The sequence below is a fragment of the Mesoplodon mirus genome (genome assembly GCF_964341445.2).
Source record: "Mesoplodon mirus genome assembly, chromosome: 15".
NCBI classification, from domain to species: Eukaryota; Metazoa; Chordata; class Mammalia; order Artiodactyla; family Ziphiidae; genus Mesoplodon; species Mesoplodon mirus.
This window is the reverse complement of record NC_138991.1, coordinates 66,477,876-66,499,745: the sequence shown is the minus strand read 5'-3', so window position 1 is coordinate 66,499,745 and position 21,870 is coordinate 66,477,876. Positions and strand designations below refer to the sequence as shown.

General features: G+C 41.8%; 1 protein-coding gene across 1 annotated transcript in view; it reads right to left on the bottom strand.

Moving 5' to 3' along the window:
* The window catches only part of DSTN (destrin, actin depolymerizing factor), a 37,549-nt gene extending 23,868 nt beyond the window's left edge, over window positions 1–13,681 (bottom strand). The window contains exon 1 of the mRNA XM_082645681.1: window positions 13,400–13,681. Within this exon, the coding sequence (XP_082501807.1) occupies window positions 13,400–13,402 (3 nt within the window). The 5' untranslated portion in view covers window positions 13,403–13,681. The remainder of the gene's footprint in view (window positions 1–13,399) is intronic.
* Window positions 13,682–21,870: the final 8,189 nt, after the last annotated feature.

The window sequence follows — 21,870 nt, the reverse complement described above, 5'->3', positions numbered from 1 at the left end:
AAGAGAAATTAATGAAACAATCCCATTCACCACTGCAACAAAAAGAATAAAATACCTAGGAATAAATCTACCTAGGGAGACAAAAGACCTGTATGCAGAAAACTATAAGACACTGATGAAAGAAATTAAAGATGATACCAACAGATGGAGAGATATACCATGTCCTTGGATTGGAAGAATCAATACTGTGAAAATGACTATAGTACCCAAAGCAATCTACAGATTAAATGCAATCCCTATCAAATTACCAATGGCATTTTTTACAGAACTAGAACAAAAAACCTTAAAATTTGTATGGACACACGAAAGACCCCGAATAGCCAAAACAATCTTGAGGGATAAAAACGGAGCTGGAGGAATCAGACTCCCTGACTTCAGACTACATTATAAAGCTACAGTAATCAAGACAATATGGTACTGGCACAAAAACAGAAACACAGATCAATGGAACAAGATAGAACACCCACAGATAAACCCACACACCTATGGTCAACTAATCTATGACAAAGGAGGCAAGGATATACAATGGAGAAAAGCCAGTCTCTTCAATAAGTGGTGCTGGGAAAACTGGACAGCTACATGTAAAAGAATGAAATTAAAACACTCCCTAACACCAGACACAAAAATAAACTCAAAATGGACTCGAGACCTAACTGTAAGACCGGACACTATAAAACTCTTAGAGGAAAACACAGGAAGAACACTCTTTGACATAAATCACAGCAAGATCTTTTTTGATTCACCTCCTAGAGTAATGGAACTAAAAACAAAAATAAACAAATGGGACCTAATGGAACTTCAAAGCTTTTACACAGCAAAGGAAACTATACACAAGACAAAAAGACAACCCTCAGAATGGGAGAAAATATTTGCAAATGAATCAACGGACAAAGGATTAATCTCCAAAATATATAAACAACTCATGCAGCTCAATATTAAAAAAACAAAGAACCCAATCCAAAAATGGGCAGAAGACCTAAATAGACATTTCTCCAAAGAAGACATACAGATGGCCAAGAAGCACATGAAAAGCTGCTCAACATCACTAATTATTAGAGAAATGCAAATCAAAACTACAATGAAGTATCACTTCACACCAGTTAGAATGTCCATCATCAGAAAATCTACAAACAACAAATGCTAGAGAGGGTGTGGAGAAAAGGGAACCCTCTTGCACTGTTGGTGGGAATGTAAATTGATACAGCCACTATGGAGAACAGTATGGAGGTTACTTAAAAAACTAAAAATAGAATTACCATATGATCCAGCAATCACACTACTGGGCATGTACCCAGAGAAAACCATAATTCAAAAAGACACATGCGCCCCAGTGTTCATTGCAGCACTATTTACAATAGACAGGTCATGGAAGCAACCTAAATGTCCATCGACAGATGAATGGATAAAGAAGATGTGGTACATATACACAATGGAATATTACTCAGCCATAAAAAGGAATGAAATTAGGTCATTTGTAGAGATGTGGGTGGATCTGGAGACTGTCATACAGAGTGACATAAGTCAGAAAGAGAAAAACAAATATTGTATATTAACGCATATATGTGGAACCTAGAAAAATGGTACAGATGAACCAGTTTGCAGGGCAGAAAATGAGACACAGATGTAGAGAACAAACGTATGGACACCAAGGGGGGAAAGCAGTGGGTGGTGGTGGCGGTGTGCTGAATTGGGCGATTGGGATTGACATGTATACACTGATGTGTATAAAATTGATGGCTAATAAGAACCTGCTGTATAAAAAAATAAATAAAATTAAATTAAAAAAAATTTTTTAAGAAAAAAAAAGAACATCAGTGGTTGTTGGGGATTGGAGGAGGTATTAATATGGCACTTTTTTGGAGTGAAGGAGCTATTCTATATTTTGATTGTGGTGGTAGTTACACCACTGTATATGGCCAAAATCTGCAGAACTTACACTAAAAATGGTGAATTTTACTTTATGTAAATTATCCTAAATGGAAAAAGTATACATTACTTTTAGTTTTTACTTCAAGCGCAACAATGTAAAAAATACTCTAGTCCCTTTTGAGAAAGATAATACTGAACACACCATAAGCTAATGGTAAACGATGTTGTCTTAGCTTAACAACTTGGCTTCTCTGGAGGATGAGCTAGCATGTCAGTGAACCGAAGACAGGAAGCAGACTTGATGCTGTTGGTTAACTGATCTACCTTTGTTCCGTGGTCACACTCAGTTTCTAAGCCCTACCAATTCCTCCTTAAATGTGTATTTCAAATCTGTTCCTTCTCATCTACTCTTCAAATCTTCTATCACGCCCAAGATTAAAAATCTTCACCAATTCCCAAGCACCCACAAAAGTCCAAATTCATTAACACAGCATAAGAGGCCCTTTATTATCTGAACCAAGCTACCCTTCCAGACTTATCTTCCACCACAGGCAACGATATTACTCACTGTTAGCTTTCAGGAAGCAATTTGGCCATTTATACCAAGAGCCTTAAAACAATCTAAACTCTTTGACCCTTTAACCTAGTATTCCTACTTCAATGAATTTATTCTGGGGAAATAATCTGCAAAATACTAAAAATGAGACAGTCCAAATAAAAACAGGAGAATTACTGAGAAAATCATAATATATCCGCAGGATAGCTTGTGATACAGCTGTTAAAATTATGTTTACATTAAGCTTTTAATGACATGGGGGAAATATTTATGATTTGGTTTAAGTGAAAAAATAAGCTGGATATAAAGCTTTGTGTACAGTAAAATATACATAGAGGGAAAAGAAATTTCATCTCTAACAGTGGGAATATAAGTGACTTTTATCTACTCCCTAGTTTCCTCTATTTTCCAAGTTTTCTATGATGAGCAAATTTTAAAAATCAGAAATATATACACACAAACACAAAACTTTTGACTCAGTATTTGCATACCTAGGACTCTATTTTGAACAAACAATGCCAATGAAGGCAAAGATTTATGCTCAAGGATGACTGAGCACTACTTACAATACGGATTTAAATCTAACAGGAAAATGATTTAATACCATCACTGTATATGCATAATACCATTACAGTTTAGTTTTTACAGATATATTTAACATACCATAAAATTGACCCATTTAAAGTGTAAATTCAGTGGGCTTTAGTATATTCACATTTGTGCATCCATCACAGTCTAGTTTTAGAACATCCTGAACACCTCAAAAAGAAACCCAGTACTCATGAACAATCACTCCTCTTTCCCATTCTTACCCACCCCAAACCTAGCCAACCACAAATTTACTTCCTGTCTCTATGTATCTGCCAATCCTGGATATTCTATATAAATGGAATCATACAACATGCAGTCTTTTTCTGACTGGCTTCCTTCACTTTACATGTATTAAGGTTCATCCATGTCACAGCATGTATCAGTACATCATTTATTTTACTGACAAATAATACTCCATTGTACAGATATACTACATTTTATCTATCCAATCATCAGTCGATGGACATCTGGGTTGTTTCCACTTTGAGGCTATTATGAATAACACTATGAGCATTCATGTACAAGTTTTTATGTGGACATGTGTTTTCATTTCACTTGGATATATAACTAGGAGTGAAACTGCTGGGTCATATGGTAACGCCTAAGTTTAACTTCTTAAGGAAATGTCAAACCATTTTCCAAAATGGCTGCACCATTTTACATTCCCACCAGCAACATATGTGGGAGGGTTCCAACTTCCCCATGCCCTTGCCAACATTTGTTAGTTTTTTTACAGCCATCCTAGTGGGTATGAAATAGGATCTCACTATGTTTTGATCTGCATTTCCTAGTAGCTAATGATTTTGAGCATATTTTCATGAGCTTATTGACCATCTGTGTATCTTTCTTTAGAAAAATATCTATTCAAAGCCTTTGCCCATATAATTCAGTTGTCTTTTTATTGTTGAGCTGTAAGAGTCCTTCATATATTCTGCAAGTTCCTTGTCAGACATATGATTTGCAAATATTTTCTCCCATTCTCTGGGTTGTCTTTTCCACTTTCTCAATGCTGTTCTTTGATGCAAAAAAGTTTTCAATTCTAATAAGTCCACTTTACCTATTTGTCTCTTGGCACCCGTGCTTTTGGTGTCACTGCCTAAAAATACCAAGAAAATTGTCAAAAAAACACTGCCTAATCCAAGTTCACAAAGATTTATGCCTATGTTTTCTTCTAGGAGTTTTATAGCTTTAGCTCTTATATTTAGGTCTATGACCCATTTTGAGTTAAATTTTGTATATAGTGTGAAGCAGGGATCCAAATTCATTCATGCGGACATCAGCTGTCCCAGCATCATTTGTTGAAGATGCTATTCATTTCCCCATTAAATTAGTTTGACACCCTTGTCACACTGAGATGTGAGAAATAAAGGACATAAAACTGTTACAGATGAACTCAACTGTGTGAGAAAAATCTACATTGATATTCTCCAGATATTCACTATCTCCCTTATTTCCATTATAGTACTTATTACAATCTCCAATTATCTTAGTTACTGATTTCTTGCCTGTCTCCCCCATGAGAATGTATAGTCCATAGGAAAAGGGACTTTGTCGTGTATACTGTTGAATCTCTAGAACCTACAACAGTACTTGATTCCCAGAAGGTACCTAACACTTATTTATTGACAGAATGAGCATATGTTTAAAATGGCCTGAAAGCAAGTGCACAAAACGCACTTTGGATAGGAGTCATTACAACTCAACTTTCCTTAATGTTCTATAATGAACATACATTATCATTACAATCAGATGTGAAGATATTTTAAAGATCTGTATTACTGCTGGATCAATTCGTTGTTCCTCAAAGTTCCAAGAACCTCAATTTTTGCCAGACGATTTTAGCTTCTTTTATATAGGACCCCAGCACAATGACAGCACCAACTACCTAGTGGCTCAGGTCTAAATCTTCGGAATTATCCTTGATGTCTCTTTCCCCAATGTTACACACACCCAAATGATCAGTAAGTCCTGTCAGCTCTTCCCCCAAATATACAATATCCAATCACTTCTCACTATCCCAGTACTAACAATCCTAATCCAAGCTACCACTGACTGATTGAATAATAGCAACACTCAATCAGTTTTGTCCCCATTTGTACATCTAAATCCTATCTCACTCCACAACTTAACACCCTAACACCTCCCTACCACCAGACACCCGACAGCTTCCTGGTGCAATCACCTTGGCTCATCCAGCTCTAGCTCCTGCCTACAGTCCATTTCCTAATTTTCTCCCTGCTTTTCACTGAATTCCAACTACACAAACCTTTTTTGTCCCCGGCATGTCAAGCTCATTCTCTACTCAAGGCCTTTCTACTTAGAGTTCCTTCTCCCTGAAATGCTCTTAACATGGCTAGCTAGCTCCTTCTTGCCATGCAAGTCTTAAGCTCAAATGTCACTCCGAGAGGACTTCCCTAAGAATCTACCCCAAGGTAGCCAACTTTTCTAGTACTCCCTATTGATCACCCTATTTTTTTCACACCAGTTGCCATTACCTGACATGATCTTGTAATTTTTTGGTTGTCCCTCCCAGCCGCCCACCCCCACTAGAATATAACTTCTACAAGGAATGGACTTTGTTTTTCTGTACTGTATGCCAAGTACCTGGGTCAGTTCCTGATATATAATAACTTCTCAAATATTTATTGAATAGATGATTGCTATTCTAAACCTTGAGGGCAATGAACAACTGTGTTTCATTCTCCATTAATTACTTCAAGAAAAATATAACTATGAGTAGAAGACAAGATATTTTTACATCACGGATCAAAATCACCTGAAAAGTCAAATTAAAAACTTGATCATAAAAAAATGATCATATATAATGACTCCAAGTAAAATAAAATTAGTTTAAAGAAATAATAAGCAATTAGAAACATGTTTTTATGCACTCCTTCACCGTTTTCATTTTATCTACAGTTACTGAAGTATACACTGGTGTACTCAGAATATAAAGAAAAGAGACTGTTAAACTTGGATCTAAGGTTGTTTAATATTATTATTTTAGCCAGTGCTGATAAGCACTTTACCATGTGCCAGGCATTGCTTTACTTACATGCATCGACAAAATGTGATGGTTAAGTACTATTATCATTCCCACTTGGAGGAATGATGAAATTGAGGCACAGAACAGTCAGTAATGTGTCTAAGGTTATACAGTCAGTAAGTGGCAGAGCCAAGATTCAAAAAACCTAGGCAGCCAGACTCTGGGCTCAAGCTCTTAACCACTTCTCAGTATAGTTTAACAGTAATGATAACAATACCTACCTCACTGGGTTGCTATAAGGATTGAGTGAGATAAGTTAACACAATGCCTGACACACAGTAAATACTTATAAGTTATCTAAGATAGCATTACTTCTTGTTCTTTCATTTGTTACACTTTCAAGTGCTTTTCTATGGTTCAGGATGCCTCAATGAGCATCAAATACCATTCAGTTTCATTTTTAAGAAAGAAAGGGAATTGGCATTACTGAGCAGTTTTTGCATGTCAGAATTAGTTGAAAGGTGCTACTCTAATAATACTTGCCTTATCTATCTCAAAGGATTTTCACTGTTAAGACTTGAACTAAATTATAACACAATATACAAAGGGGAGGTACTATTCAATTAGTTCAGTACTTAAAACTCAATTCCCACTGTATTAAAAAAAAAAAGGTATGTGGGAATAGAAAGTATAAAAATTAAAGTAATCCATCTCCATGGGACCCGGCCCCATCATAATGAAGGATGCCCTCTCATTCACTCATTCGTGTTCATTCGGTAACATCTGTTGTGGGCCTACTAGGAGACGTATTGTGCTGTTGAAATATACAAATCCTAGCCAATGGAGCTCAACAGTCTAGTCCCACAAAACATCTTAATAAGTTCCATAAAAGGGATTCACAGGCTATCTCAGCACTGTTTGTCATATGCAGACATGCCAAGAATTAACAAAAGTGTTGGTACCCACACTAACTTCCCCTTACAAATTAAACAGGCCAATCCACAAAGTCTGAGGCTGGTCCATTAAGGTGGCCACTAACCACATGTGGTTTAGAGAGTCCATTAAACATGGCCAGTGCTGCCGAGGAACTGCATTTTTAATTTTATTTCACTTTAATTAACTTAAATTTTAAAATTGATTATCAATTCCATTACTGGAAAACTAAGTATGCTTGGAGCAACTTAAGTATATGACTCTGCTTTTTCAACTATAAGTTTTATGTCTAAATATATACCAAATATTTCCAATGAAAATTGAGCATCTGAATTGAGCTGTGCTGAGTATAAAATATACAGTGGATTTCAAACAATTTGTAGGAGAAAAGAATGTAAAATGTCTCATTTTTTAATTGATTAAATGTTGATACAATATTTCAGATATATTGGGTTAAACAAATTTCATCTTTTCTTTTTACCTTTTTAATGGGGCTACTAGAAAATTTAAAAATACATATGTAACTCACATTTTATTTCTATTCGACAACATTGGTCTAAAGATGACTTACAACGTTCTTAAAACAAGGCCTCAATGATTTGAGAATTCCTCAGAGCTTCAGAGCTTCCATAACTGACTTAAAAGATAGCTCCAGAGCAAGCTGGAGAAGTTTTACCTATATCTGCCCATGCTTTAGTTTTAGCTCTATTACTTAAAAAAAAAAAAAAAAACTACCGCCAACAAAAATGTGCTTTGTGAAAGAATTTCAAAATTTACAAGTTGGCAATCTTCTGAAAACAAGCCAAGATAGGAATATGGGTAGAAAATTCATCCTTCTTTTCTGTGATAAGGCAAAGAGGAGGAACAACCTATAAAGTAACGCAAAAATGTTGAAAGTAGTAAACAGTCTTCCTCTAATGTGATCCAAAGGCACAAACACAGAGATAAATCAGTTTTAAATGTAGGTTTCCTGCTACAGTACGCACTGACGTTTCTACCTTTCAAGGGCTCGTCCTAAGCCTTGTGGCAACAGAGTAAGAGTTCTTTGACGGTCCCTTGTCATGTCAAAAAAATAAAACCATATACACTACCAAACGTAAGGTAGATAGCTAGTGGGAAGCAGCCGCATAGCACAGGGAGATCAGCTCGGTGCTTTGTGACCGCCTGGAGGGGTGGGATAGGGAGGGTGGGAGGGAGACGCAAAAGGGAGGGGATATGGGAACATATGTATATGTATAACTGATTAAATTTGTTATAAAGCAAAAAATAAAAAAATAAAAAAGAAAGAAAAGCAAAAAATAAAAAAAAATAAAACCAAAATCTCCACCATTTCACACTACAGATTAAAATACGAATTTTAAGAATTCTGACTGCATTTTTCCTGAAATGAGCTACTTTTAAAAGACCTACCAAAAATTGATTCTTTAACACAGCAACCAAATCATGAAATAGGGTAAACAGCACATAAGCATTACAATGTCAGCTACTAGAAGACAATCTTACAAGAGTTAAGCATCTCTCAAGACTACGTACTCAGCTCTCTGGGGGCCCTTGTACAGAAGATTCTTTGTACATGAATTCCAAGATTCCATGAATTAAGTAACAAGTTTGTCAAAGCATTACTGAGATGAACCAATCTGATGTTTATTTTTCTATGCTTCTCCCGATGTAAAATTTCAAGCAAAATGAACAGGAGACAGCTTTCAGAAGCAGGACAACTCCAAGTGAAAACTCATTTCTAACACCAAGGCAAGCAGGCAGAGACAGAAGAAAAACTGATTAAAGTATTTCTGAGTGTTACATACAAATCTCTGGGTATGTCTTTCATGGAAAACATAGACAGGAATATTAGGCTATGTGGAAACGTAGTTCAAGATGCTTAAATAACCAGCATCATGTTTATGGTTTATTATTTTCTGTGGTTTAGGTATGCAAAGAGCAAAGAATACAACAGAGACCAGGCCTAATTAATCGGACTAGAGCATTACTCTGTAGATTTAAAAAAAGTACGTGTTAAAACAACAGTTTTTAAAGAGTTTCAATTTTTTTTTCAAATTTCAAATGTGGTGTTCGGCTCAAAGTATCTTAATTATTACTGAAAGAAAATATAAGTTACATTAACATAAATAAAAACACAAATGTTTAGAATCTTCCTGTATACAATAAACACCATTTTGATTTAAAACAATTCTGTTTATGAAAAACGATTATGGTTATTTGTTTTATTTTTTTTAATAGCCTTTATTTTTTAGAGACATTGTAGGTTCACAGCAAAATTGAGCAGGAAGTACAGTTTTCCCGTATATCCCATGTGTGTTTGTTTTTACCATTTTGGCTAGAGGTACCGCCTAGGAAAAAGAAAGAAAAGGATAAGTATAGAACAGAGGATGTTAACCTCCACGGCCTGTGGCAAAGATGGAACTCTATTCTGGATCACTGTGCATTCTACCACGACCAGGGCCTCACAAGGGCAGGTGGCTAGAATTAAGAGTACTGAACTTCTGTTACTTAGCAGCTTGAGAGGCAGGCAAAGAAAAGCAGGTGCCGGAGGCAAGGTATATTAGTCTTCATTATGCAGGTCTGGCTTTGACAAGCACATTCTCGCTGATTTTCTTTTAAGGTTAGATTTACTTTATGGCTCCACAAATGAGTCTACATGAAGACGTGAGGAATATTTACACAATGTCAGGTTCACTGAAAGCGCATGCATGTAAAAACATAAGCTGCAACAAGAATGAAAAGATACTCAATTACTACTAATCAGAGAAATGCAAATTAAAAGAATGAGAAACCATTTCACACCTATCAGATTGGTTTTCAAAGTCTCATAATGCCAAGTAGAGAAAATAGAGAAACAGGCTTGTGAAAGTAGCTGATGGGAGGCAAACCAGAACTAAACCTCACCAAGTTCTTTTTCTGAAAGTTGCAAAAGGATACACGAAGCATGATAACATTTATATAAAATCTTAAAATACATCAAGGCAACATATATTATTACAGATGCATACATGTACAACTGAAAGTATGGAAACATCAACGAAATGTGTTCGTTTCAGGTGACTATGTTGAACTTTACCTGAGCCCTGAGCTCCTGAAAAGCAGTGAAGATTAAGAAATTCACTCCCATCATTTTGTGTTCAGGGCAACAAAAGGATCCTGCCCTTGCTTACTTCCAGATTAAGACCTGTCCCCAGGCTTCCTCAAGACTCCTCAGTTTACCAGCCCCAGGTCTCTGTCCTTTTTTTTTTGTTTTTTGTTTTGTTTTTTTTTTGCGGTACGCGGGCCTCTCACTGTTGTGGCCTCTCCCGTTGCGGAGCACAGGCTCCGGACGCGCAGGCTCAGCGGCCATGGCTCACGGGCCCAGCCGCTCCGCGGCATGTGGGATCTTCCCGGACCAGGGCACGAACCCGTGTCCCCTGCATCGGCAGGCGGACTCTCAACCACTGCACCAACAGGGAAGCCCTTTTTTTTTGTTTTTGAGATGTTCCTCATTTTAATTAATGTTCTCTCAAATGCAATAACCTGCAAAAATCATCTCCTTAATTGGCCAGTACATTACGTCTTTGACACAGGAGTGGTTACCTCTGGGGAGAGAAGGGAACGGGATGAGGAAAAAGATGCGTATTTACCTGTAACGGTAACATAAAAACCTGAAATATGGCAAAAAGTTAACCTTTTTTTGTACAAAGGAACTTATTATTCTGTGTACCTTCCTGCTTAAAATGTTTCAAAATTAATTTTTAAATTATTTTAAAACCTGATGTGGAGTCAGAAAAGGCCACAAGTCAATTAAACCTTTACAGACTGTTTTCTAACATGTTAAATGGGCACAGGAACACATGCCCAACCTCTTCCACTAGATTGCTGTAAGTAAAAGTGTTTTTGCTAATCATCAAGTGGAAGAATACACGTGTAATTCAGTCTGAGCCAACAACTCAGTTTGTTAGAGCCGAGTTCTGATTAGAGTAAGGTTAAGGGTTAGATTATCATGCAGACCTTTACTGTTTCAGGGACAAGACCACACTGACTTCCCAGACAGCCACTGGCAACAAGAGGAGCTAGGCCAGTCTCCTGTGATGTCTCAATCCATACCCAACAGGAAGAACTACTCAGCAGATAACCCTAGGAATTTGATGGTAGGCTGGCAAATAATCTTTGTATGAGAAAGCTGGCGCACCCAGTACACACGCACACCAAAGTTTTGTTTGGAGTGTGTAGATGTGGTTCCTGTGGAGGGTAGGCTTTTTTCCTTTTTTTTTGGCACTGTAAAGTGAGACTCTAAAAACATGAAATCTCATCTTAAAGTGCTCAGGGTGATCTTTTGAGTTGGTTTCAAATTGCTTTATTCCCAAGTGCTTCGAGAAGACTTGGTGAGTACCAGGAAGTGATTTTGTTAATGTAGAACAAATCCATCAACAGTTAAAATTTAATCTGAAAAAAAAAAAAAAAAAGCTTAGAAACTTGGAACCAAGTATCCAACCAACAGATCTAAACAGTTTCAAATACAGAGGTAAAGTGCTAAAATCAGGGAATAAACGTACATCTTCATAATATTCTCTAATAGCTGGAATGAAGGGAGAAGCTCTGTGCTCATAAGGCTAAATACAAGAGTAATCTCTAAAAATGGTCATCTGCACAAATGAACTGATCAACGAAACAGGCTCACAGACAAAGAGAACAGACTTGTGGTTGCCAAGGGGGAGGGGGTAGGGGAGGGATAGACTGAAGTTGGGGTTAGCAGATGTAAGCTTTTATATATAGATCCTACTGTATAGCACAGAAAACTATATTCAACATCCTATGATAAACCATACTGGAAAACAATATTTAAAAAAGAATGTATATATATGTATGACTGAAGCACTCTGCTGGACAGCAGAAATGAACACAACATTGTAAGTCAACTGTGTCAATTAAAAAAATAAAATAAAAATGGTCACCTGTATTCTAAACTCTCTTTCTTTGCAAGCATCCTAACAAGAGTAGTTCATAAGTTCTTCCGACCTCCCTAAGTTTGAAACGTACTCGGAATCACCCATCTTGATTAATTTTTATTTCTCCTCCTCCTTCCGAACTATAAATATTTAAAACAGACTCTTCATTTTATTTGAATGTATAGAAATAAGAAAGTTAAGCTTTAAAGTTTAAGCATTTAGCTAAAGTAAAAAGGTTTGGTCGTATTTTCAAACAGAAAATAAAGTTAAGTCAAATCAGAAGGCACTAAAGCCGGCTCCAGCCTGATTCAAAGCACTTGCGTCTGAGTGGATGGTATTAAATTTATGAAAACTCAAAGCCCTTAGATTAAGTCTTTTAGCATAAAGTAGTATATAATGCAGTATAATCTTAAAGAAGTTAGAAAGTTGTAAGATGCCGATCTTCTTTGTAGCTTACAAAATCAAACCAAAGAAGAACCAAAAACTGAACAACATCAAATTCGTACTACATATCCTCAGTCATCCAGAAACTACTGTCTAATCTCTAATTTTCTTCCACCACTGAGCCAGTCTGCATAGCCCTGAAAGGTGCAATACCTTAAGAAAACCCAAATTGTCATTCAGTGAAAACATTGTGTAGGAAGATAAACTGGTACCAACTGTTTCCAGGCAGACAGATGCAATAACAGTGTAATATTTCCAGCAAAGTCTGGTAAGCCTTTGCCTGCAAATCATTGACCAAAAATGGTAACAGTATGCGCAGACTACAGAAAATGACAAAATGTTCTACTTGATCGTCCACTTAAGAGCACGGCTCTACAGCAAACGAGAGTGACAGTTTAGAGGGGAAAATACGTGAATTAAGAAGTCCAACACCTAGAATATGAGGAACATCTGTTTACTTTTTAGCGACTCGGATAGCTTAATTGACTTTAAAAAGCTTTTTCATTTGCTTTAATTAGCATCCCAGCATCATGCCCACCCCCTGCACGCTATGCTGGCAGAGCCAACCTGTTTGCAGGTAAAAGAAAATCTGTGACCGTACATGGAGGCCGGACAGGCCACCGCCCGGCCGGACGCGCAGGACGAGGAGCTGCGGGACGCGGACCACCAGGGGCGGCAGCAAAGGACCGCAGGCCCGGTTCGGAATCGCAGGGGTCACGCTCGGTGGCCATCCCGCCCCCCAGGTGGCTCAATAAAGGCCTCGTTCCCTCCTCGAGACGCACAGACCTCAGGGGCCGAAACCGCCCGAGTCGCCGACCGGCTGCGCCCGGCCTCGGCGAAACGTGCGCCAAAGAGGCCCCCACCCGGGAGCACGAGCGGACCCCGGGCGGCGTCGCCGGGGCGGGGGGTCAACCCCGGCTGGGCTACCGAGGCCAGGCGGAGGCCTCGCGCCGGCGGCGACGGCGAGAATGCAGCGCCCCGGGAGCCGCCCCGGCGCGGGGCCCAGCGGGTCCGCGGCGGCCGAAGCCCGGGTCCTCCCACGCCGCCGCCGCCCCGACCCCGTGGCGCCCCGGGTCCCCAGCTCACCATCTTCGCCGCGGCGGCCGCAGAGCGCGGAGAGGGAGCCGGCGAGCACCAAGTCTGCGGAGCGACCTCCTCACAGCAGCCCCGCTAGCCTCCCAGGGACTGGCGGGCGCCTCGGGCCCAGACGCGGCGGCGCACGTCACGCGCTGCCCACCGTTGCTGCGCAACCGGCCGGCCTGGCAACGCCCCGCCCCGGCGGTCCCCCAACCCCGACTCCGCGGAGGCGGGGTCTTCCTCGCCTTCCGGAGAAGGGGCACCGGGTACCCCTCACCAGCTCTGGCCTGTGGGGTGGGGGCGAGGTCCTCCCCCAACAGCTCCGGACGAGGGGGCGGAGCTTCAGGTGGCACCTGCGGGCGAGGGGCGGTGGCCCCTTCACCTGGGCGGGGCCACGTGGCGCCCCGCCCACTGCGCCGCCGTTGCCCTTACATGGAAGTAGCCACCTGGCCAGGTGTGCGCCGCCGCGAGGGGCGGGGCCTGGGAGGGGGAGGGGTGAGAGGGGCGGGGCCCGCAGCGGTGGAGACGGGAGAGAGGAGGGAGGGAGGAGGGAGGGAGGAGGGAGGGAGGGAGGGAGGGACGAAGGAAGGACCAGCGGGAGCCTGGGCGCGGTCGGTCGCGGGGGCCGCGCGTCCCGCATTTTTTACCTACTTTGGTGCGATTCCCACCATCCTCGCCTGATTGGCCCAGCCCGGCACGTCGGGCCTTCGGGCGAGAGGAAAAGTTTGCACATTTTTCCTCTTTGCCGAGGCGACTGTGGCGATTCAGAGCGCTCTGAGTCACCGCTAATTTCAGGTCTGGAAAAAACAAGGAGTGTTTTATTTGTCTTTGGGAACAGCCTGGGAAAGGAGCACTGCAGTCCGCAGCAGTGTGGCTGGGAAACGGCAGAGATGCCTCAGGATGGTGGCGCCAGCCCCGCTGCTCCGTTTTGGGGGTTTTTAATTTGGGATTGCGTTTTTTTTAATGGGCGGTTGCATCAGAAACACAATTTTCAGAGGGCCAGAAGGAATCCCAGCGCTTTTTCTGAGGGTGTTTTTCTGGGGAATAAAGGCATCAAAGAATTTACAACCGTGATGATTAAGTTTTACTTAATTTAGGCTACCTAGAACTTAACAGGCCTCTACCAGAACTATTTTAATTCTCCAAATGTGAGGCTTTTGGACAAGATGGTCAATATGTCTTTTGCTTTTCCTGGGCACTATATAAAATCTAGGTTATATGTGGCTTTTCTTCTGGCCCCTAGACATAGAGACTCATTTCTCGTTACTCTCCTGTTTTGTGTTTGTTTTCTTTTTAAGAAAGAAAGTTGTGGCAATTCTAAGCCTTACCACCTACTACAAGATTTTTGCCAGGCTAGAGCAGTGGTTTGCAATGTGAAAGAGAACTTATTCCAAGTCAGATTTGTGTGCCCCATCCCCAGAGTTTCTGACAATGTATCTCAGGTGAGACCCCAGAATTTGCATTTCTAACAATTCCCAGGTGATGCTGATGTGGCTGGTGGGTATCAGCACTTTTAGAAGAAAGAACCCACCTGTATCCAGCTGCAGCTGGAGCCCTGTGTTCCCCTGTCGGCCGGGACTCAGTGCCACCCTCCATCTCTGAGTCCTCAAAGACTTCTTTTCTGTTCAAAGCTGAATCGTCCTCATGTAAGGATGTAAGTCGGGCCTGCTCCAGCCTCTCTTATGCGTTTTGTCCTCCTCACTGCAACCAGAGTTATGGCCAAACAGAGGAATCTGATCCTGTCACTTTACTGCTTAAAATTTCCTGCGGCTTCCTCCAGAAATCTCAGCAGTTCAGGCTGGCCCTTCTGCCTCTGGCCTCAGCCTGCCTTTTTTGTCCTGTCTCCCACACTTTCCAAAGTTCCCAATTTCCTTCCAGACTAAACTTCTCATTCCAGAATCCTTCTTGCTCTAACTGCCATCATCACGGGCCTGTTGGTCTCTCATCCTGGAATGTTCCCAAGAGTCTGGAGACTTTTGACCACTTCCCAAGGGATCAAGAGTGGGTCCTTCTATAGTCCCACAGTTCATCACTTCTCAAACCCTGATAAGCATCCACACCACCTGAGGATCTTGTTAAAATGCAAATTCAAGGGTGTAGAAGTGGGTCTCAGTTGCCCCAGGAGATTCAGATGCTGCGGGTCCTCAGACCACACTTCCATAGTGAGGTCTTAACGGTTTTCCCTACTGTTAGTATAGCTGTAGTTTATATATGCATTTGCTGCCACCATCACTACTTTATACTGAGAGTTCCTTGAGGTCAAAGGGTGTTTAGGATGCAATTTTTTAAAATTTATTTATTTTTGGCTGCATTGGGTCTTCGTTGCTGCGCGTGGGCTTTCTCTAGTTGTGGCGAGCGGGGGCTACTCTTAGTTGCAGTGCACGGGCTTCTTATTGCTGTGGCTTCTCTTGTCGCAGAGCACGGGCTCTAGGCGTGTGGACTTCAGCAGTTGTGGCACGCGGGCTCAGTACTTGTGGCTCACGGGCTCTAGAGCGCAGGCTCAGTAGCTGTGGCGCACGGGCTTAGTTGCTCTGCGACACCTGGGATCTTCCCGGACCAGGGATCGAACCTGTGTCCCCTGCATTGGCAGGAGGATCCTTAACCACTGTGCCACCAGGGAAGTCCCTAGGATGCATCTTATATGGACTGGCATAGCCCCTGATGTATAGTAGGTGTTTAATACATGTTTGTTTCGGTCAGTGAAGTATCTGAAGATGTTTTACAATCCATCAGGCAAACCTCTAAATCAGTTCATTTTAACCTAAAATGAGCCCCCATTTTTCTTAAGATCCCATTGAACTTTAACCTCTTCCTTTACACATTAGTTTCCTAGATATTTTCATTCCTTCTCATCCCACAGAGGGAAAAAGTTTTAACGTAAGGTCTCCCCTTGAATATGAGACTGAGTGTGTTCCATTTCTAATTTAGAAAACATTTTGCATATGTAACCATCTGTGAACATATAGGTACTTTCATTTAAAACCACAAATATGAGTGGCAGGGGAGAATATACATTAATGAGGCACTTGAAGAGAGATGTGTTAATCAATGATCAGGAAAAGCCTGCGAGGGGACATAACCCTGCCAGTATATATTGCAGAAAAACTATTTTTAGCTTCTTTCCTGCCTCTTCACAAATTCACCTATTCTCTCTCCCCTACCCTTATTTATGTCTGTGGTCTTTTCTAAAAATAATTTGAATTATGTAAGTAAGATATGAGTGTGTTCTCATTATGAAAGATTCCAAGATACAATAAGAAAAGCCCCCAGAGCACTTTTGCTCTCCATCCCCACAGCGTCAGCTTCCTCCTCAGAGGTAACCACTGCTATCAATGTGGTGAATGGCCTTATGGAGAAATAAGCCATGTGCAGGTGTTTTGTGTTGTGGTTTGCTTTTGTCGGTGCTTTGTGTCATGGTTTTGTGCTGGGTGTGTGGTGTCCCGTAGCTTGCTTTCTGATTTTCTTCATTTCCTGCCTACTGGATCCGTCCATGTCTGATAGAGCAGTGTTGAAGTCTCCAGCTGTGATAATGGATTCACCCATTCCTCCTCACAATTCTGTCAGGTCTTGCCTCACTTAGGTCGTCACTGTTGTTGGGAACATACACATAAAGGATTATGTCTTAGAGGAGAACTGACCCCTTAACATTACGTAACCCCCTTGTTTGTTCCCAAGAACTTTGCTGATTCTGAAGTCGACTCTGTCTGAAATTAATGTAGCTACTCCTGCTTTGTTTTGATTACTGTTAACATGGTATATTTTTCTCCATTTTCCTTTTTTTTTCGGCATGCGGGCCTCTCACTGCTGTGGCCTCTCCTGTTGCAGAGCACAGGCTCCGGACGCGCAGGCTCAGCGGCCATGGCTCACGGGCCCAGCCGCCCCGCGGCATGTGAGATCTTCCCGGACCAGGGCACGAACCCGTGTCCCCTGCATCGGCAGGCGGACTCTCAACCACTGCGCCACCAGGGAAGCCCCTCTCCATTTACTTTTAATCTGTATGTGTCTTTATATTTAAAGTGAGCTTCTGGTAGACAACATAGAGTTGGCTCTTTTTTTTTTTTTTTTTTTTTTGAGGCACTCTGAGAATCTCTGTTTTGATTGGTGCATTTAGACCATTGACATTCAACATTATTATTGATATAGCTGGATCAACACCTATAATATTCACTACTGTTTTCTATTTGTTGCCTTTGTTCTTTGGTCTTATGTTTGCCTTCCACTCTTTTTCTGTCATTTGTAGTTTGAACTGAGCATTTTAGATGATTTCATTTTCTGTTCTTTCCTAGCATATCAGTTATACTTTTCTCACTTTTTTTAGTGGTTGCCCTGGAGTTTGCAGTATACATTTACAACTAATCCAAGTCTGCTTTCAAATAACGCTTCACCACTTGACAGATAGTGTGAGTACCTTACAGTAACAAAAGAATCCTAATACCCTCCTCCTCTTATATTATTCCTGTGATTCATTTCATTTATATCTAAGCACAGATAGGCATATATGACATATACAAAAGCATATATAATCGAATACATTGTTGCTGTTATTTGAAACAAACTGTTATCCATTAATCCGTCAATTAAGAATAAGAAAAGTAAAAGTTCTTTTTTTCCTTTTCAGCCATGCCCCGCAGCTTGTGGGATCTTAGTTCCCTGACCAGGGATTGAACCCGGACCCTCAGCATTGAAAGCACCGAGTCCTAACCACTGGACCGCCAGGGAAGTCCCTCTCCTTCACTTTTTTTTTTTTTTTGCGGTACGCGGGCCCCTCACTGTTGTGGCCTCTCCTGCCGCAGAGCAGAGGCTCTGGACGCGCAGGCCCAGCAGCCATGGCTCACGGGCCCAGCCGCTCCACGGCATGTGGGATCCCCCCGGACCGGGGCACGAACCCGTGTCCCCTGCATCGGCAGGCAGACTCTCAACCACTGCGCTACCAGGGAAGCCCTCTCCTTCACTTTTGAAGGATAATTGTGCAGGGTACAGAATTCGAGGTTGGTGGGTTTTTTCTCTCAACACTTTGTGTTTCCCTTCACTCTCTTCTTGCTTGGATGGTTTTTGAGGAAACGTCAGTAATTCTTATCTTTGTTCCTCTATAGGTAAGATGTCTTTTTCCCCTTTCAGGATTTTTTTTTTCTTTATCTTTGATATTCTGTAATTTGAAATGATAGGTCTAGGTGTAGTTTTTTGGTATTCATATCCTGCTTGGTGTTCTCCTAGCTTTCTGGGTCTGTGGTTTGGTGTCTGACAATACTTTGGGGAAATTCTCAGTCACTGTTTTTTCAAATATTTCTTCTGTTCCTTTCTCTTGTTCTTCTTCTGGTATTCCCATTACATGTACGTTACCACTTTTGTAGCTGTCCCACAGTTCTTGGATTTTCTGTTCTGTATTTTTCAGTCTCAGTTCTCTTTGCTTTTTGATTTTGAGGATTTTACTGCTATGTCCTCTAGCTCAGAGATTCTTTCCTCAGCTGTGTCCAGTCTACTAATAAGCCCACCAAAGGCATTCTTTATTTCTTTGTGGGTTTTTGTTTGTTTGTTTGTTTTTTGCCTTTTGGTATGCCTTGTCATTTTTTCTTGGTAGCTGGACATGATGTCCTAGGTAAAAGGAACTGTGGTGAATAGGCCTTTAGTAACATGGTGGTGTGGTGTGAGGGGAGGGGAAGTGTTCTATATTCCTGTGCTTTGGTCTCAGTCTTTTACTGAGCCCGTGCCTCTGTGGACGGCACAAGTGTTTCTCAGCCACTCCTACCCCCACCCCCAAGTTGTCTAGAGTGGGCTGGAGGTGGGTATTTCCCTTACCCCGATGAGTTAGGTTCTGATCAAATCCTGACTGGTTAGGCTCCAGTTAACTAGTTTCCCCTGACGGCAGGCTTTGTTAAGAAGAACAAAGTGCTCTGGAGGATTTCCCAATGGTTCCTGTCGCCCTGCCCTGCAGGAAGCAGGAGGGGATTTTTCTCTGATATCTACTGTGGGAACATGGTAAGCTTCAGGAGGCAAAACATAGGGTCCCCCTGTGACTGAGTCTCTCGGGAGTTTTTCACCCTCAGACTTGTCCACACTGAGCCTCCCCTAACTTGTCCATCACAGTTCAGGTTTTCCCACCCAGCACTGGTTCCCCGGTGGTTTCCCCTCGTAAGACTGCTCTGGTTAACCACAGCTCCCTGGATTCTCCTGTCTGTCTCCACTTTGGGGGCGGTGGTTTGCCCTGTGTTCTCTTCTCTCTTATGGATCCAAGAAGAGTTGTCTGTCCAGCTTCTTACTTGTTGTTAGGACAGAGCTGCAAACTCCTTAAATGTGGAAGTAGAAATGTGACATCTGCCTTTTCCCTTTTAAAGAAACTTCTCAGAAGTTCTAGACAAGGCTTCTCCTTTCATCTCACTGACCAGAACTTGGTCATAAGGCTGCAAGGGGGGCTGGGAAGTGTGGTCTCTTCTCTGAGTAGCCACGTGCTCAGCTAAGAAACTGGGATTCCTTTACCAAGGAAGAAGGGGAAATGGATATCGGGAGATAACTAGTGGTGATGGCCATAGCTTGACATTAGTATTAGTCCCATTCTACAGATGAGGTTAGGGGGAGAGATGTTCCTTTGCCCAGAGGAGTAAGCCATCTGCTTATTATTATTCTCACAGTGATGCTGAACAAGAGAACTAGGGACCCCTTGTTGCTTCCTTAACACCACGGGGGATGGGCGGTTATACAAAACGAGGCAAATGGAAGCCATAGGAAATACATTCTGGACATTCCTTTACTGTAGCCTAGTCCTGCTGGATCAGGCAGCCCCAGGGGCCTGGGCATCTATTTTAGGAAAGGGCTAAATATATTTAAGTACATTCATGGGAACAATGTAGTACCACATGGTAACACTATTGATTTCTCTATTAATCCTTAAAGTCACATACCACTATTTTATAATGTTAAAAATTGAACAACTATGACGTGTTTTTCAGATAATAGTGCACTATTGATACTTAAGAAAATGGAGTAGGTGGTCTCACAATAACCCCGACCAGTGGTTATTCATCCCTCTTGGGCCAAACGTTCCCTTCGAGAGTCCGATGAAAAGTAAAAAGCGGTGTATTTGTAGTTACATTATTTTCACTTACGTTAGTCTGAACATAGAAAATGGGCAACACTCAACTCAACTATCTTTGACTTACAAAAACAGGACTTTCTTATGGTTCAATCTAATACACACTAGCCAAGTAGGAGTCTTAGCAGCCTGGCCCTTTTAAAGGATGTTTGCGTCATCCCATCTATTTTTACCAACCGAATTTCTCATACGAAAAAGAGGAGGTAAATGTTAAAAAAAATGAAAGTTTGTGTTTGGAGGCGAAACATTGCGTTCACAGTGGAACGCCACTTTGCAAGATTTTTTCAGTTAGATTTGACAGCTGGGTCCCTACTGTGTGCCAGCTGTGGCTGTGTTTGCCACCAGGAACACGAAGATGAATAAGTCATGGGCCCTGCCACAAGGAGATCACGAGTGCAAACAGATCAATGCCAAGAACAGCGCCGCCCAGGATCCCTTGGGAATTCTCAGACTCCTACTGGAGGGGCAGATCACAGCAGGGAGATGTTACTGGAGCTTAATGGGTGAGGTATCAGGAGAGGAAATTCCCCACTTGATTTCTCACTGAGGCTGGTGAACACAAGTACGGAAAGGTGGTGAGAGGGGCTCCCTCAGAGACTGATGGTTGGAAGGACAGCACACCAAATGTTTCTACCAAAAAACTAGACTCCGTGGACTAAGATACCTAGGTAGATATAAATGAATTTTGTTTGTTTGTTTGTTTGTTTTTGCTTTGAGGGGCTGCTCTGCTGTGCTTCCTACCTTTCCTCTTTTCCCTTCTTCTGGGGGTGGGAGAAGGAGTATCAAATGATGGTCCAGACAGAGACACCCAGCTCTGCCCAGTGAGGATCTCAAAGAAGGCTCAAAGGCAGCTAGACCAGGAACAGCCAAGGGACAGAGGTTGTGATGTGAAATCCAGGGCCCTTTGCTATAACTGTTTTGCTTTTGCCTCTAAGACGCCAGTATTTCCGTCATCAGTCTTCCAATGCGGTGTTTGATACCGCCGTCACCAGTTCCAGCTTTGACTGGCCGTGTAACCTCTTGTACAACATAACTCTCTGGGCCTCCTGTCCTCACCTGCAAACTGAAGGTGTTGATGAGTTTAACCCCTTTAGCTCAAAAATGCACTAAAGGGAAGATTTATTGAGTGTCCAGCACAGTATTGGCAATTTGTAGGGTATCCTATTCTAGTAATACTAAGGCAGACCCTCGAATTTTGTTATATAAACTCTAGGCCTTGGGCTCTTGACACAGGGCCTATTTTTACAGCAAAATCAATAAGTTGCTGTAATTGTCCAGGTGGTGGCCTGATGGGGTTCTCTCAGCCACCCACACCTGGGGGAAGGGAGCTGATTGGCACAAAGGGAGAAAATAGCATTCATGTCACATACTCTTCATGTCAGTGAGAGGCTAA